Source organism: Sorex fumeus, unplaced genomic scaffold, assembly GCF_029834395.1.
Source record: "Sorex fumeus unplaced genomic scaffold, SorFum_2.1 ptg000122l, whole genome shotgun sequence".
NCBI lineage: Eukaryota > Metazoa > Chordata > Mammalia > Eulipotyphla > Soricidae > Sorex > Sorex fumeus.
In genome coordinates, this window is record NW_026606179.1 from 50,504,522 (window position 1) to 50,522,780 (window position 18,259).

Genomic DNA, 18,259 nt, shown 5'->3' on the forward strand with positions numbered 1-18,259 from the left:
TCTCTCTCTCCTTTTGGATGTTGTGGTTTGCAAAAGAGGCTTTGAGTGGCAATTATGGTCTATAGTCTACTTTCAGCATGTTTCTCCCATCCTGGGAGGATCCTCCCAACACCCTTTATTTGGTGCTCCCAGAGGGAGCATTTTAAAGGTTATCTTCAGGGGGCTGGAACGATAGCACAGTGGGTAGGGCGTTTGTCTTGCACGCGGCCGACCCGGGTTCGATTCCCAGCATCCCATATGGTCCCCTGAGCACCGCCAGGAGTGATTCCTGAGTGCAGAGCCAGGAGGAACCCCTATGCATCACTGGGTGTGACCCAAAAAGCAAAAAAAAAAAAAAAAAAAAAGTCATCTTCAGTCCTTAGGGATTGTACAGGGGTTAAGGGGTTTGCCTTGTTATGAGACTGACCCAAGGTTAAGCCCCAGCGCCGCATGGTCCCCTGAGCACTGCGAGGAGTACCCTAAGCAGAACTGGGAAACCCTCCCCAAACCCATCAGTGTGGTCCAACTCCCTCCAACAAAAATTTTTTTAAAGACATGAATAGTCTTTTTCATGCAACAGATTCTTTGTATGACTTTGCCCCATAAAGTAAAAACAGTATGAAATAAAATGGGCTTATAACTAACCTAACTTCTGTGTAACTGAGGGGAGGGGCACACAGTGGTGCTCAGAGGTTCCTCCTGCCTCTGAAATCAGGGGTCTCTTCCGGCAGGGCTTAGGGACCACACAGGGTGCTAGGGATCAAACCAGATGAGTCACGTGCCAGGCAAACATCCTGCACACTGTGCTACCTTCCTGAGCCCTCACTCAGATCCGTTCTAAAGAAATGGACTGTACTCGGTGTAAAATAAAGGGAAAATGTGCCGATTTTGTTTTTAAACTTTAAAGTTCCTGTCTGTAAACAGTCGGGCCAGCTCTGGCCGCAGATGTGCTGACGGGCCGGTGCGTGCATCCAAACCCGAGTGGCCCGCAGTTGGCCCCGGCCCACCACACGTGCCCCACCATACCACACCGAGGTCTTTCCAGATGGCTCTGAGGAAAAGGCACGAACAAATCAAATTAGGAGATCCCCTCAGAAGTCGCGTTCTTAGAAGATCCGGTTTATATTAAAACCACACCAGAAATGTGGGCGTGTAAGACGCATTCTAGACTAACGCTAAACAGACCTTCCACAGCGAGAAGGGTGGCCGCGTCACAGGGGGAGCGGGACAGTCTGGCTGTCCCCACCCAGGCTCCACTCCCGACCGCGGGAAAGTCCTCCACAGTGCTCGGCCGCCCCCGAGGGTGGAGTCACATTTTGGGGTGATCGATGTCCCAGGGAAGAGGCTGTGTGCTTGCTGGGGGGGCTTGAGTCTCTCGTTCTCTCCCCCTGTGCCCTGCCCGGGGCCCCCCTCTCTGCTGGGTCGCTCAGGGCCTTCCTCCTCTTCATCCCCAGGGCTTGGACTTCGAGACCAAGAGCCAGTACAGCCTGTCCGTGGAGGTGACCAATGAGACCCCCTTCGTTGTGAAGCTCCCAACCTCCACAGCCACCGTCGTGGTCCTCGTGGATGACGTGAACGAGGCCCCCGCGTTTGTGCCGCCCTCCAGGGTGGTGGAGGTCCCAGAGGACGTGGGTCCCGGGGAGTCCGTGTGCGTCTACACGGCACAGGACCCAGATCGGGGGACTCAGAAGATCAGGTAGGCGCCACAGACTCCAGGCGGGAAAGTGGGCTGGTATGCCCACGTCCACCCCTCCCAGTAGCCCCCTGCACCCTCCCCTGCGCTGGGCCCGGGGTGAGAGGCCTTTTCCTAGGACCCTGCTGGCAGCCCCCAGTGTTGTCGCCTGCTGGCACGAGGCGGTTTCTCGCGGTGAATTGAGGGGGGAATCTCAGTGCCCGGGCGTGGCTTCTCGCCCTTGTCTCCCAGTTACCGCATCCTGCAAGACCCGGCTGGGTGGCTCACGATGGACCCTGACAGCGGGCAGGTCACTGCTGCCGGTGGCCTGGACCGCGAGGACGAGCAGTTCGTGAGGGACAACATCTACCAAGTCACAGTCTTGGCCACGGATGATGGTATGAGCTTCCTCTGGGCCACCACACGGGCACCACATGGGCACCTGTGGTTCTCCCAGTGACATGACAGCCCCTGATGCTTGTGGGGTGGGAGGCCATTGGCAAATTAATCTGGAGGGTCAGAGGGGTCTTCAGGAGAGACGTTTTTGTCGTTGTTGTTGTTTTGGCTTTTTGGCAATGCTCAGGGGTTATTCCTGGCTCTCTACTCAAGAATTACTCCTGCTGGTGCTGGGGGAACCATATGGGATGCCAGGAATCCAACCTGGGTCAACCGCATGTAAAGCAAATGTACCTGCTGTACTGTCACTCTGGCCCTAGTATTTTGTTTTTGTTTCTGAGGCAGGGTGGTGCTCAGGGATCATTCTTGGCGGGGCTCATGGGACCATATTGGGTGTTGGGGATCCAACCTAGATTGACCATGTCCAAGGCTGGGGCCCTACACCAAGGGAGAGGGGGATGTGTGGGGTCAGGTGCACATAGGTGCACAGGCACTGAAGAACTTTACATGTGTGGGGGGTGTGTTCATTGCTGAGCTGTAGAGGAATCTGTTTTGTTTTGAGTTTTGGGGGAGATTATGTTTAGTTTTGGGGGGCCACATCCGATTGTGTTCAGGGGCTATTCTAAGACTGCCCCTGGGGGAGCTTGAGCAAGAGCACAGCGGGGAGAGCATTTGCCTTGCATGCAGCTGACCCGGGTTCATCCCGGCATCTCATATGGTCCCCCAAGTTCCTCCAGGAGAAACTCCTGAGCACAAAGCCAGGACTAACCCTTGAGCACTGCCAGGTGTGGCCAAAAGGAAAAAAAGAGACTCTACAGCCTAAGTCTGTGGGTCTCTGAGCCTGGATGGGCCGTTGTCCCTACGCGTGAATGACTGAGAGTGCCCTGCCTGCCTTGGCCACACACTGCAGGGCCCCTGGGCCTGAGGGCCATGAGACCCTTGAGGCCCTGCCAGGGTCTCCGTCCTGTGCCGGGGATGGGAAGTGGCCGCCACTGGGCAGCATTGACAAGCCCACAGATCCCACAAGGCCAAGCGAGCAGCGTGGGGATCCGAACCCCGGGCTGAACCGGCACACTTTGCCTGCTGACAGGGAGCCCCCCCACCACTGGCACCGGCACGCTCCTGCTGACGCTCATTGACGTTAACGACCACGGCCCGGTGCCCGAGCCCCGCCACATCACCATCTGCAACAGGGACCCTGCACTGCAGGTGCTGAACATCACTGACCGCGACCTGGCGCCCCACACGGCCCCCTTCCGGGCGCGCCTTGCACATGACTCCGACGTCTCCTGGAGCGCCGAGGTCAGCGACAGAGGTAACTGCGCCCAGCCCCAATCCTCGAAGCCCCTCTGGGGTCTTGGCCCTTGCGGGTGGAGAAACTAAGGCCCCGGTGGGAGGGCGGGAGGGCCCGTGTCCCACAGAGAGCCTGGGGACAACTGACCGTGGGCATTGTGTGGGCGCCCAGGTCTCAAACACCCACACACACTCGCACACAGATCTCACACACACACACACACACACCCCTGGGTCTCTCTCAACACACACATTCTCACATACAGCTGGGTCTTACACAGATTCACACCTGGGTCTCACACACCCCCATGGGTCTCCCACACACTCACACCCAGGTCTTACACAGATTCACACCTAGGTCTCACACACACTCGCACACAGGTCTCTCACACCGCTGGGTCACTCACACTCACACACACCCAGGTCTCACACAGATTCATATCTGGATCACACACACATACACTCGCATGCAGGTCTCTCTCTCTCTCTCTCTCTCTCTCTCTCTCTCTCACACACACACACACACACACACACCTGGTTCTCTCACACAGATTCACATCTGGATCTCACATACACTCGCATATAAGTCTCTCACACACACCCAGCTCTCTCTCTCTCTCTCTCCCCCTCCCTCCCTCTCTCTCTCTCTCTCTCTCACACACACACACCCAGGTCTCTCTCACTCACACATACACACACACACACACACACACACACACACAAGCTCCAGGGGCACATGGGGAAACAAAGGCTCACAGAAGCTCCCATCCAAGTATCAGGCTTTGAGCCCAGCTCCCAGCCGCGTCACCCCTGTGTGCCGCTGCCTTTTCTCTTTCCTCTTCTCAGTTTTATCCCTGTTGATGCTGAGGATAAGGCTTGGCAGGGAGGGGATTAAATTGAGCCGCTAGGTTAAATTGAGAGGGGGCTGGTGGGCATCAGTGAATGAGGGCCCAGGGGATGAGGACGCTGGAGCAGCCAGGCCCCTGGAGAAACGGTGCGAACTGTGCGTCAGACGGAGACAGTCGGGGCTGAAGCGTGTGCTCTGTGGGGGAGCCCCAGGTTCCACCTCAGCACCCCCAGGTTAGCCCGGCAGCACCGCATCCTCTGGCGCTGGCATCAAATTGCTGGCCCTGGTGGCAGAGTATTGCCAGTGGGGGTCCCACACTTCCTGAGCACCCCTAAGAGGGTCCCTCACAAAAGAAAAGGAAAAAATGTAGGATTTTTGGTTTTTTTGCCAGAGTGGAAAAAGCTGCGAGAGATATCTTATTCAGAGGGAGAACACAGGCTCGAAAGAGCAAGCCTATTTGTTCTTTTTTGCTTTTGTCTCTGAGACACACCTGGTGGGGCTCAGGGGTCATTCCCAGCAAGCTCGAGGGACACTGTGTGGTGCTGGGGATTGAACTGGGGTCAGCTGCATGCAAGATAAGTGCCTTAACCCTTGTACTGTTTCTCTGGCCTGGTTATTGCTTTTTTTTTAAAAAAAAGAAAGAAATGACTATGTTGATTTTAAAAAAATTTTTTTATCCCAATGACCATTTCCACGCTGGTGGGTCTGGCTGTCTGACCTGTCGGCCCCTGGCCCAGGCACGCCTTTGGACTCTCCTCATTGGCCTTGTGTCCCCAACTGTCACCTCCTTGGATGCTCAGAGTGTGTGGCCATCTATATTCTGCAGGAGACGCTGTTGCCCTGTCCCTGAAGAAGTTCCTGAAGCAGGACACGTACGACGTGCACCTGGCCCTGTCCGACCACGGCAACAGGGAGCAGCTGACGGTGATTAGGGCCACTGTGTGCGACTGTCACGGCCACGTAAACGAATGCCCCGACCACTGGAAAGGGGGCTTCCTCCTGCCCGTCCTGGGGGCCGTGCTGGCTCTGCTCGGTGAGTCTCACACCCCGTTCCCAGGGCTGGCCCCAGCCCACGTGGTGTCTGCTCCTTGCACCCTTCCCCCAAGAAAGTGCCAGGCTCAGGGATAGAGTGTGGAGCTGGCAGGTGCAGCCTGACCTCAGGTGTTGGGCACCTCCGCTCCTGGGCCCCCCCCCCCCAGCCCCTGGGACCCCCAGGCCACTGCATCTGTATCACCCAGCACAGGCCCCATCAGACTTGTGCTCTAAGCAGAGCCGGCTGTCGGGGTGTGGATCAGCCCTCTGGGACTTCCGGGCAAGCTTGAAGGAGTGGGTGTGCTGGGCTCCTGCCCAGAGCCTCTCCAGGGCTTCCCATCCCATGCAGGGAGCAGATGATATGAGCACAGAGCCAGGAGTAACCCCTGAGCATCACCGGGGGTGGACCCAAAACAAAAAGAAAATTTAAAAAAGAAGGCTGGAGGGATAGTGGGGAATGTGCTTCCTTGCATGCAGCTAACCCAGGCTGCATCCCAGACTTCTCATATATAATCCCTGAGCCCCACCAGGGGTCAGCCATGAGCACAGAGCCAAGAGTCAGCCCTGAGCATCACTGGGTGTGGCCCAACAGTGGCAGGAAAAAAAAAAAGCACTAAAGAGAAAAGTCACACTTGCAGGGCTGGAGCAATAGCACAGTGGGTAGGGCGTTTGCCTTGCACGTGGCCGACCCAGGTTCTATTCCCAGCATCCCATATGGACCCCTGAGCACCGCCAGGAGTGATTCCTGAGTGCAGAGCCAGGAGGAACCCCTGAGCATCGCCGGGTGTGACCCAAAAAGCAAAAAAAAAAAATAGTCACACTTGCTGGGCGATTGCGTGCGGGCAGGTTGCATTCCCCACGGGGGTGAACTGGGGCCTTGCACACGCGTGCGGGGGGCTTTAGGTAGGGATGGGCGTGCTCTGGGGGCCCGGGGCCTGCTGGAGGGGCGCTGGGAGGAGGCTTCTATAGTCTTCCCAGCACTTGGGGTTTCCCCGGAGCCAGGGAGCCGAGAGAGCGTGCTGGGCGCTGGCAGCGATGGACGGTGCCAACGGGGGCGGCCCCAGGGCCCCACCTCACACTTGCCCTCCACAGTGCTCCTGCTGGTGTTGCTCCTGCTGGTGCGCAGGAAGCGGAAGGTCAAGGAGCCCCTGCTGCTCCCGGACGACGACACGCGCGACAATGTCTTCTACTACGGCGAAGAGGGGGGTGGCGAGGAGGACCAGGTGGGCACATGGGGATCCAGGGGAGGAGGACCAGGTGGGCGCGGGGGCAAGGGCTTGGGACAGGGCGCCTGGGGTCACCTCTCGGGCAGTTGCACCCACCACCTCGTGAGCTCTGCTGACCAGCACCCGTCCTGCCACTCTGTCCACTCACGCTGGCCCTTCCTTCCCCTTCCAAGAAGCCTGGCCCAGGTCACTGTGGATCCCAGTGATTTGGGGCCTCCTGTTACTTTTGGGGTGTGGGTGTGTTCAGGTCAGGGCACTCAGAAATCTGAGACCTTGGAGAGCCTGGCAGGTACAGCGCTTGCCTTGCCCATGGCCAGCCCCCAACCCCCGTTCAGTCCCCAGCACCCCAAATGGTTCCCCAAGGCCACCAGGAGTGGTCAAAGTGCAGAGCCAGGAGTAAGCCCTGAGCACCACCGCTGTGGCCCTAAAACTGGGGGAAAAAAAAACACAGAAATCTCTGACGTCGGTCCAGGGGATGGGATGTGCCCAGCAGACTCCTCGTCACTCCTCACCGCTCTCTCCTGCACTTACCCACAGGACTACGACATCACTCAGCTGCACCGGGGCCTGGAGGCGCGCCCGGAGGTGGTTCTCCGCAATGACGTGGCACCCACTTTCATCCCCACCCCCATGTACCGGCCCCGTCCGGCCAACCCTGACGAGATCGGCAACTTCATCATCGAGGTGAGATGGCCCGGGCCGGGCAGGGCAGCCAGCAGCACCCGGGAGGGAGCACAGGACAGGCCTGCTGAGGGGAGGAAACTGCTGGCCTTGATTCTTGTTACGTAAAACCCTGCCTTGAGGGGCTGGTGCGATAGTACAGCGGGTAGGGCTTTTGCCTTACATGCTTTGGTCCCCAGCATCCCATATCAAGCACCATCAGGAATGATTCCTGAGTGCAGAGCCAGGAGTAAACCCTGAGCATCACTGGATGTGGCCCAAAAATAAAAAATAAAAAATAAAATTAAAAAACCCAGCAGTAGGGCGTTTGCCTTGCACGCAGCCAACATGGCCGACCCGAGTTCGATTCCTCCGCCCCTCTCGGAGAGCCCGGCAAGCTACCGAGAGTACCTCGCCCGCATGGCAAAGCCTGGCAAGCTCCCCGTGACGTATTCGATATGCCAAACACAGTAACAACAAAGTCTCCAATGGAGACGTTACTGGGCCCGCTCGAGCAAAAAAACCCAAAACCCTGAGATGGAATAGCAGGCTAGAGCACACACTTTGCCTGCAGGGGGCCTGGGTTTGAGTCCCAGCATCAAATGGTTCCCCCCAAGCACAAGGCCCAGAAATAGCCCCTGAAAACGGCTGGGTATGGCCCCAAACCAAAGATAAAACCATCCCCACATTTGCAGAGGGCTTAAGAGTAGGCCCAGGGGAGCTGGAGCACAGCGGGGAGGGCGTTTGCCTTGCACGCGGCCAACCCGGGTTCAATTCCCAGCATCCCATACGGTCCCCTGAGCACTGCCAGGGGTAATTCCTGAGTGCAGAGCCAGGAGTAACCCCTATGCATCTCCAGGTGTGACCCAAAAAGAGAAAAAAAAATGACACTTGAGAGACTGAAGCAGAAGTACATAATAAGGAGAGTGTTTGCCTTGAACACAGTCGACCTGGGTTCAATCACCAGCATCCCATATGGTCCCCCAAGCACCACCAGGAGTAATTCCTGAGTGCAGAGCCAGGAGTAATCCCTGAGTATTGCTGGGTATGACCCAAACGAAACAAAACAAAGTTACACTTGAGGGGGCCAGAGCGATAGTACAGTGGGTAGGGCGCTTGCCTTGCCCATAGGCGACCCCAGGTCTAATCCCAGATGGTCCCCCAGCCCTCTGGAATCAATCCCTGAGTGCAGAGCCAGGGTAAGCCCTGAGCACCGTTGGGTGTGGCCCCCAAAACAAAGAGTTGCCCTTGACTTCTCCGCTGTAGGACGGAGGGGGTGGTCAGCACCTCCCATCCCCTTCTGGCCCACCGTGTAGGCCTGGTTCCTCTCAGCCTCGCAGACCTGCGCGGGGGGCGGGGGGCGGGCTCACCTGCACACCCCCTCCCTCCCACTCCTGGCCATCTCACCCCCGCCCTGTCCCCTCAGAACCTGAAGGCGGCCAACACGGACCCCACGGCGCCCCCCTACGACTCCCTGCTGGTCTTCGACTACGAGGGCAGCGGCTCTGACGCGGCCTCCCTCAGCTCCCTCACGTCGTCCGCCTCGGACCAGGACCAGGACTACGACTACCTGAACGAGTGGGGCAGCCGCTTCCGCAAGCTGGCCGACATGTACGGGGGCGGCCAGGACGACTAGGCCCCCGGCCCGGCTCAGCCGAGGACTCGCGCTTGTTGAGAAATGGCCCCGTCAACCGAGCAAGTCAGAGGGGGGAGGCCAGAGCCCGGCGTCCCGGGGCTGGATTCTGAGCCTGTCTGATGGAGGGGACTGCGCCCCTCAGTGCCAGCTCGGCAGGACACACCCCCACCTCCCGAGGCTGCCCCCAAAACCTCCCCAGGGCCTCGCCGGAGTCCTGGGTCCACCTGGCTTTCTGAGTGGACGCACCTGCCTCCCGAGGGGAAGGCCTCTCATCTCTGTTTGATTTTTTTTTTTTTTTAACGCGGTTTTCAGAAACTTAGAGGTGGGTTCAAGCCAGACCCCGGGGTCCTCCTTGGCACCGGCGAGCATTGTCCCCCAGGCCCTGGTGCCAGCGCATCTAGCCTGCCCTTTATTTTTTATTTCCCCCACCAAGCTGTAGATAGATGAAGGGTGATGACAATCGTGTAAATGTTCTAGGAGTTTTTTTCTATTAAAGAAACTTTTCCCAGAGATGCCGGGCTATGAACTGTTCTTGTACAGCAGCCGCCTGACTTCTGGAGCTTTGAGCCACAGATCAACCCCACCCCACCCCCACACTTGGAAAAGGGCCATTGTGGAGGGTTTTTCACAGGGTCGCACCTAGTGGGGGGAGGCAACCCACTCGTGCACACACTCAGCTTGTGCTCTGCCCCTGGGTCACCTCAGCATCCCTGCCCGGTTCCTGCACCCAGAGAGACCCGCTCAGGGTTGGGTCTGAGCCCGGGTGTGAGGCCTGGTCTGTCCCGGAAGGCAGGGTGTCACAGAGGGCAGCCCAGTTCCACTACTTCCTAGCAAGGCTGCAGCCCAATCCTTGCATCCGATTTTTCATGGACCAACAGGGAAGCTTCTTCATTTGTTTTATTTAGGGGCTACTTGGTACAGAGGGTGGGTGCTGGTGGTGCTCAGGGGACCGGGTGGTGGCAGGGATCAGGCCCTGGACTCTTGAGGTCACCTCCAACCCCAGCCCATAAAAAGGGCAGTGACTGAGCAGCCTGAGCAGCAGCCTGAGCCATTCACTCGGGGAGGGAAGGGACGGCTCTAAGGAGACAGGCAGCTCCCAGCCATGATTCATGGAGGAGCCCAGTTTCTGAGCTGGGAATGTGGGGGACCACTGTTCTCGTTCCGGGCCCTCTTTCCATGCAACCCCAGAGTCTTAAGCTTTAGCTGTCAGGACCTAGAGTTAGCCAAAATATTCGTAGCTGTGGGTCACCAGTGCCTCCCTCAGAGTGGACACTAACCGGAAGTGAGCCCTCCACAGAGTGCGTCACCGTGGGCCTGAGTTCTGTCTTAAGCTGGTAAGTGTCCCGCTGTTGTCCCTGGGGAGAACAGCTTGCAACCTCCTGTGCAGGACCTGTGCCTCCTGTCCTGCTCCCTGTGTGAGTGTGGCCACCCCTCTGTGGACACTAATCCAGCATTTTGCTCCTCAGAGTTTTCAACTCCTTGAAGGGACGGAGGGGGGTGCTGGAGGGGGATGAGGGGGAGAGGGGGAGGGTACACAGTGGTTACAGAACTTACCTTATGCTGCGACTGACCTGGGTTCCACATGTGGTCTCTTGAGCGCCCCCGCCAGGCGTGATCCCTGAACACAGTTGGGTGTAGCTACAAAACCAGTAAGTAGTAAATAAATTAATAAACTCCCCGAAGCATCTGTGCCCAACCCCCCTTCCCTTCCCATTGGGGAGCAGGCTGGGGCCGGGGTCTGGGTAGGATCAGGGCTACCCAGGGTGCTTGGGTTGGTGCTACAAGGAACTCGGGCTTCAAAGCCCAACTCAGAAGCCAAAAATCCTGAGGCACAGAGATTGTGCAGTGGACACAGCACCTACTAGGTATGTGGTCCATTTCGGTTTGATCCTGAGCATCGCCAGGAGTGACTCCTGAGAACCTCTGAGTGTGGTGCAAACTCCCCCGCCCTGCCAACACTGACTCCTGAGAGCAGAACCAAAAATTGTCTCCTAACATCCCTGGCAGAATGCAAGGATATGAGGGATGTGATGGTCCCTAAATGCTCGTCCTTTGCTGCCCAGCAGAGGGCGCTGTTCCCTCAGCCACAGCCTGGTGAGAGGAGGCGCCCAGGAGGAGGCAGATTAGGGGGACCCCACTGAGTGTCAGGAGCTATCCTGGGCCCTTAGATGCTGGGAGGGGCCAGACAGCAACAGTAGCCACTATCCCAGCCCACAGACTGGGTTTTTAAGTTCCCCTTTTCAAAGGAAATGGAGGTCAGGAACACTAGGGCACATATACAGGAAGTGACTCTTTGGGAATCTGAGTGTGGGCTGCCCAAGCACGACCTCTTTTTGATCGTCGATTTGCTCGAGCGGGCCCAGTAACGTCTCCATTGGAGACTTTGTTGTTACTGTGTTTGGCATATCGAATACTCTCGGTAGCTTGCCGGGCTCTCCAACCTCTTTACTGATAAGAATTTAGAAACTGGAGGCGCTGGAGTGATAGCACAGTGGGTAGGGCGTCTGCCTTGCACGAGGCCGACCCAGGTTTGATTCCCAGCATCCCATATGGTCCCCTGAGCACAGCCAGGAGTAATTCCTGAGTGCATGAGTAACCCCTGTGTATGCCAGGTGTGACCCAAAAATTAAAAAAAAAAAAAGTCGGCAGTGATTCATGGAGCACTTTCTGTTCCGTAGACGGTCCCCTGAGCACCGGCAGGGGTCAGTCCTAAACATAGAGCCAGGAATAGCTCCTTAACATCCCCGAATGGGGCCCCAAAAATTGGAAGGGAGGGAGGAAAGAGAGAGAAGAAGAGGAGGAGGAAGAGGAGGAGGAGGAGGAGGAGGAGGAGGGCAGGGAAAGGCCAGGTGTTATTCCTTTGTCTGGACACCAGGGAGCTGGGGACCTCATACCCACAATCTACCATGGACCACGTCCCCGCCAGGAGCAATTCCCAAGCACCACTGAGTGTGGTCCAAACTCCCCGGCCCCCAAAGGAATCCCAAGCCCCACAAGATAGAAGTCAGCGTGGTTTGATTGACTGAAGGCAAAGGGGGTGAGGGGCGCAGGTGAGGGGCTCCCTTGCCCTTCTGACCCCACCCAGCCCCGCTTCCCTTCACCATGGTCTCAGCCTCGGCCAGGGTGCGGTCAGGACTCTGGACGCCCACCTGGGCCCGACTCTTGGGCAGGGGAGCCCCGACTCGGCCACTCTGCACACGAAGGAGCCCCGCCCTCTGCAGATGCTCCCTCTGGGGACCCTGCTCACTTGCCTTCCGTGTCACACTCTGCAGCCAGGGGCAGAGCTATGCAGACCCTCGGGCGAGTGGGGGCACCATCCTGTAGGCTGGGCTCTGAGGCCTGCGGCTGTAGCAGCGCTGTGAGCAGGCGGCAGGGTTTGGGGAGCAGTAGTCGGGCACCCTGTGTGGTCAGGGGTGCAGCCAGTGGGATGGGGGGGTCCCCACCCCTCCCGGGCTGAGCTCAGAGCAGGGCGGGTCCCAGCGCCCCTGGGAAAAGGCCTGACGCAGCACCAGGCAGGAGCCGTGGAACCTGCTTGGTGTCGGCTGGGGAGGGACGGGCCTGTCCGGGCCTGTCAGCTGTCGGGTCCAGCGCTGGCCGCAGGAGTGCTGGGGGGGGGGGGGCGGGGGCAGAGAGGAGCCCCAAGTCTGGGGCTATAACGCAGCAACCTTCGTGTCTCCCAGGTCCATCTCCCCCAGACCCCCCGGGAGAGCTCCGGGGTGCAGCCTGGAGCCACAAGTGCTGAGTTTGGGGGAGCACTGTCAGCCCAGGTGGGGATCTCTCCAGGCAGGGACACCTTTCCCTGAGCCCAGAGGGTGCTCCCCTCTCTCTGGGTACTGTCCCTGAGGTTTCCCTGGCTCCTCCCACAGTGCTCATCCACCCGCTGCAGTGCCCGTGACCCCTCAAGGCAGGACTTCCCCTCCCTAGTTGCCCCCTTGCTTTCTTCACTCGAATCCCCCCCCACACACACACACACAGACACCCGCCAGGTGCTCCCCAAATGTCTCAGGAGGGGCCTGGTGGGCTTCCCCAGCAAGGGCGGAAGCCAACGCCCAGGAAGAGGGTGAGTGGGCAGAGTCCTGCAGAGAGAAGGGGGACCCGGCCTGGTGTCTGCTCACCCAACGCTGCCTGTAACCTCCCCAGCCCATTGCACAGAGCAGTAAACTGAGGCGGGAGGGTAGCAGGGCAGCTGGCGCTGGGTTAGGCAGGTGCTGCTGGCTAGAAGATCAGGGGGTTCCCCCAGAGGAAAGCAAGTCCCTTTTCCAGGTGCCTTTGTCCAAGTCCTCTGCCTTTGTCCCTCACAAGTGCTAAAGGGTTTGTGTGTGAGCGGCCGAGAGACATGCTCTTGCCTCTCCATGATCCGGGAAGCAGCTCCTCTGACCCAAAATTGTTTGATTTTTTTCCCCCCGCCAGATTGATCCCTGAGCACAGAACCAGGAATAAGCCCTGAGCATACTGGGTGTGACCCCCAAACAAAGAAAGATTAAAGGGGCTGGAGTGATAGTACAGCACTTGGGCGCTTGCCTGGCAAGGGGAAGACTGTATCGGGATTTCTGTCTGGCCCCCGTAGGGTCTCCTGAGCCCTGGCACGAGTGATCCCGGTGAGCTGGAGACAGCTGGAAGGGCTAAGCACAGGCTTTGTATGCAGAAGTCCTGGGTCTTGTCCCCAGTACTACACGCACGGTCCCTGAGGCACCTCCAGGTGTGACCCCAGAGCACTGAATTGGGAGTAGCTTCTGAACTCTGCTGGGTGTGGCTCCAAATCAGAGAGAGAGAGAGAAGGGCTGGAGCGATAGTACAGGAGATAGGATGTTCGGTGGCACATGGCAGACCCAGGTTTGATCCGTAGATCAAATATGGTCCCCCAAGCAATGCCAGGAGTAATTTTTGAGTATGGAGACAGGAATAATCCCTGGGCATTCCCAGGTGTGACTTAAAAACAAAAATAAAAAAAAAGAAGAAAAGAGAGTTGGAGCTGGAGTGATAGCACAGCAGGTAGGGTGTTTGCCTTGCACACGACCAACCCGGATTCGATTCCCAGCATCCCATAGGGTCCCCCGAGCACTGCCAGGAGTAATACCTAAGTGCAGAACCAGAAGTAACCCCTGAGCATCACTGGGTGAAACCCAAAAACCAAAAAAAAAAAAAAAAAAAGTTGGTGCTAATACTTTTCCTCCTCCTACGCGCTTTCAAACACTCATTGGGGACAGTTTCCATTCAGACAGTAAAAGAAGAATTAAACTCTGCTCTGAATGGCTCAAGCTGCCTATATTTCAGGGAACAGTGGGTGAGGGCAACTTAGCAGCTGGAGAAATCTAGGAAAGCTACCTGGAGGAGAAAACCCTTTGAGTTGACCCTGAAGAACAGGCAGAAGTTGGGAAAGGAACTGAAAGGAGAAAAGTCATGTCTTAGAATTTTAGGACAGCTCAACAGGCTGGTATGTGGAAGACCCTGATTCAGTCCCCAACACTGCTTGGTCCCCTGAGTATCCTCAGGTGTGACCCCTACAACACAAACAACACTCAACCATCCCTGTTCTATCCCGGCACCACATTTGGTCTCCCATGCACCGCAAGGAGTGATCCCTGAGCACAGAGCCAGGAGTACGCCCTGAGCACTGCCGGGTCTGGCCTCCAAACAAAAACAAACAAACAAAAAATGCCCAGGGAACGAGTTCAGAGGGGCAAGACCAGGGAGCAGTGTGGGAGGTGACGTGTGGAGTGTGGCGGTGAGGGGGTGTGCAGTGAGGGGCCGGACCCCTGAGATAGACTTGGAGCCAACGGCAGCAGGGAGCTTTGCAGGGGGAAGCAGCCTGGAGCAGGCTGGCGGCAGGACTCGGTTGTGAGGCCCCACTGGCTAGCGGGATCACCTCTTTCCAGTTTCAGGGTCTCTCCAGTTCTGGCCCAGCATCCAGGGGCTCCTGGGGTGTGAGGGGTGTGCGTGGAGATGGAGCCTGGAGGGGTGGTGCTCATATGGGATGCCAGGGATTGAACCCTGCTTGCTGCGTGCAAGGTGGCTCTCTCCAGCCCCAGGGCTTATTATGATTAACAGGCAGGAAAGAAAGGGCTGGGGCTGGGGAGCCTGGTGGGATGCCTGCGTGCCTCAGTTTCCCCCATCTGAAACGTCTGTTCTCTCTGGGTTTGCCTCCCTGGCTCCCCTCAGCATGAGCACCAGAGAGATACAGAAGGAAACTGCTAGAATACTCAGTGAAGGTTTTGGGAGCCTTTCCTGAGTCCCTACCCCTGGGAAGGCCCCAAGAAGGGGATAGCCCCGGCCCCTTCTCCACACCCAGCTCTAAAGGGAGGAAACAAGCAAGGGTTCCAGCCTAACCAGAGTGCAGTCAGGGAGGGCTTCCCAGAAGAGGTGATACACAAGCCCAGCCCTGAGGGCTGTGCAGGAGGAGCTTGTGGGGCTGAGGAAGATCTGGAGGAGCAGCATGTGCTCAGCAAGGAGAGGGTGTGACCAAATTGCTACTCTAGAATGGTCCCTCTGGCATAACTCCTAGCTTTATGAGCAAAATTCCTGATGGACAATGACTTTCATCTTTGATGTCTTAAAAGAGACAAGAGCTGGTAAGAGCCCTTAGGCTTAGTACCGGGGAGCTGCTGGAATCTTTCCCAATGGCTAACCAAGGAGGAGGATGCCTGATTCCCAAATCAAGACCTCCAAGGCATCTTCCCTAGGGCCAGAAAGGGGATGAAGGGTAGAGAGCATGCTTGCTACCTTTTCAGTAAAAAAAAAAAAAGCCCAAAAATCCATTGTAAACGACCATGTAAATCACAGTGCCTGAATAAAAGAAAAAATAATATGTTTAATGTCCCCCAAAGGGGTGGAGAGATTGCAAAGTGGGTAGGGCACTTGCCTTAAAAGCAGTTCACCTGGGTTCAATCCCCGGGTCCACAGAGCCCCACCAGGAGTGATCCCTGAATGCAGAGCCAGGAGTAAGCCCTGAGCACTGCCCGGGGTGGCCCAAAACAAAGATAACAGGGGAGGGGGGAGAGGGGAGAAGGAAAATGAGTTTTTTTGAATTTTCACTTGAATTCGCTAAGAGCTGGGGAGTTAGTGCCCTGACTGAGAACATCTTTGCCCACAGGAAGTCCAGGTTTGCTTCTTGGCACTTCATGGTACCTGAGCACTGCAGGGATCATGACACTTGAGCACTAAACTGGGAGTAACTCCTGAGCACCACCAGAGTGGGATCTAAAAGCAACAACAGGGGCTGGAGTGATAGCATAGCAGGTAGGGCGTTTGCCTTGCATGCGGCCGACCCAGGTTCGATTCCCAGCATCCCATATGGTCCCGTGAGCACTGCCAGGAGTAATCCCTGAGTGCAAAGCCAGGAGTAACCCCTGAGCATCACCAGGTGTGACCCAAAAAGCAAAAAAATATAAATAAATAAAAATTTAAAAATATAAAAGCAACAACAATTTGCTAGGGAAAATCTCCAGGACAGCGCTGCCCACAGCATCTTCTCTGCTGATGGAAAGGCCGACTGCTCACCAGTCCCAGGGTGGGGATCACTAAAATGGGGGGGCGGGGGGGCTGTGCTGAAGAGTCGAAGGGTTGCCTGTCTGTCTGTCTGTGACTACAGGGATCCGATCCAGGGCCTGCATCCTGTGGGAAGGAGGTGCAGTTTTCTTTCAGTTTACTTTTTGGATCACACCCAGCAACGCTCAGGGGTTCCTCCTGGCTCTGCACTCAGGAGTTACTCCTGGCGGTGCTCGGGGGACCATATGGGATGCTGGGAATCGAACCCGGGTCGGACGCGTGCCAGGCAAACGCCCTACCCGCTGTGCTATTGCTCCAGCGCCTCAGTTTACTTTTTAAATGTATGTGGGATGTGGCTCGGTGGTACTAATAAGGATCATAATTTTCATCATTATTGCTGGTGTGAAAATGAATGTTTCCTGAGCTGCTGGGTTTTTGAGGATTATATGAAAGATTCGCATACAAGACTCAGAAGGTGAAAAAATATGTATTGTACGGTTCAAATAGATGCGTCCAGATTTCTCCCCATGTCCACCTCTAGCCTTGTTCTGTCTTAGGGTGCCTGGCGCAGTGTCTGACTTCCTAAATCCTCTCCTACATCAATTTATTTATTTCAGTTTGGGGGCCACACCCAGCTGTGTTCAGGTCTCACTCCTGCTCCCTCAGGGACCGTGTGGGATGACAGGGATGGAACTTGGGTCAGTCGTGTGCTATCTCTGGACTGTCTCCCTGCCCAGTTTGGAGACGCCCGTGGGCAGGTTCCAGAGGAAGGGCCTTGCGGCTGAGACCAGCAGACCCAGAAAGGGAGGGGCGTGGGTGCCAACTCCCCACTGCCCACAGATCTGCGTTCCCAGGAGGTGAGAAAGGGAAGTAGCCCCGTCCTGAGAGGAAGAAAGAAAGCAGGGGAGGAGAAGCGGGGGTTGCCTACCACGAGGATGCTCCGGCCTTGATTCCTATTCCCCAACTCCTGGAAGCGAGGTGCTTTCCAAAGGAGAAGTCACTTAGAGCAGGAGGAGGAGGACATCATCGGGGACCCTCCTGGGTCACCAAACCCAGGGCTTGGGGTCCCGCAGGGCCAGGGAGAGATGGCAGGCTGAGCGCAGGCTTTTGCTTATTTACTTGTTGGTGGTGAGGGGATTGTTGGAGCCATGCCCAGCCATGCTCAGGGCTTCCTCCTGGCTCTGCACTCCGGGATCACTCCCTGGGTCCATGGGGTGTTGGGGATGGACCCAGGTTGACCACGTGCAAGGCAATCGCCCTCCTTGCTTGCTGCCTGGAGTACAGATTTTCACACACAAGAAGCTGAATTCTTTTCAGTGGGGTCCATGCTCATCAGTGCTCAGGGCTCACTCCTGGCTCAGCTCAGGGCTCACTCCTGGTGGGTTTGAGGGACCATATAGTATGTCAGTGATTAAACCCAGCTCCATTGTACGCAAGGTACTCTGTCCTCTATTCTATGCCCACAAAGGGCTGGATCTTATCCCAGCACTGCATGGTCCCCCAAGCACTGTCCAGAGTGACCCTGAGCACCAACCCTGTATTAGCCCCTGAGCACTGCTGTGTGTAAAACAAACAACAAAGAGCACCCATCGGGACCCCAGGAATCAACTAGTAGGAATCCACTAGAGGCCAATGAGAACTAGGCAGGAGTGGTGATAAGTGCATCTTCCTCCTTCTCTGTCTTGGGTTGGGTGTTTGGGGCCAGAGAGGTAGTGCAGTGGGTAGGGGTGCTTGCCTTGCACATGGCTGACCTTGGTTCAGTTCCCAAAATCCCATATGGTCCCTGCCAGGAGTAACCCCTGAGCATTGCTGGGTGTGCCCCCCAACCCCAACCATCACCACCAAAAGACAGAAATCCAGTATAATTTCATTGTCTGGAGCAGAAGGGTAAGGATCTTCAGTGCTACTAAAGATTTGAGGCAGGGGTTGGAGCAATAGCACAGTGGGTAGGGCGTTTGCCTTGCACGCGGCCGACCTGGTGAGTAATCCCCGTGCATCACCGGGTATGACCCAAAAAGCAAAAAACAAAACAA

General features: G+C 56.7%; 2 protein-coding genes across 2 annotated transcripts in view; both read left to right on the forward strand.

Annotated features, from left to right (window-relative positions):
- The window catches only part of CDH3 (cadherin 3), a 35,448-nt gene extending 26,561 nt beyond the window's left edge, over nucleotides 1-8,887 (forward strand). Inside the window, 7 exon segments of the mRNA XM_056136133.1 lie at nucleotides 1,434-1,675; nucleotides 1,904-2,049; nucleotides 3,138-3,362; nucleotides 5,014-5,220; nucleotides 6,312-6,442; nucleotides 6,983-7,129; nucleotides 8,532-8,887. Of these exon segments, the coding sequence (XP_055992108.1) occupies nucleotides 1,434-1,675; nucleotides 1,904-2,049; nucleotides 3,138-3,362; nucleotides 5,014-5,220; nucleotides 6,312-6,442; nucleotides 6,983-7,129; nucleotides 8,532-8,741 (1,308 nt within the window). The 3' untranslated portion in view covers nucleotides 8,742-8,887.
- A 2,956-nt stretch (nucleotides 8,888-11,843) lies between these two features.
- CDH1 (cadherin 1) overlaps nucleotides 11,844-18,259 on the forward strand; it is a 94,483-nt gene continuing 88,067 nt past the window's right edge. Inside the window, exon 1 of the mRNA XM_056136134.1 lies at nucleotides 11,844-11,864. Within this exon, the coding sequence (XP_055992109.1) occupies nucleotides 11,844-11,864 (21 nt within the window). The remainder of the gene's footprint in view (nucleotides 11,865-18,259) is intronic.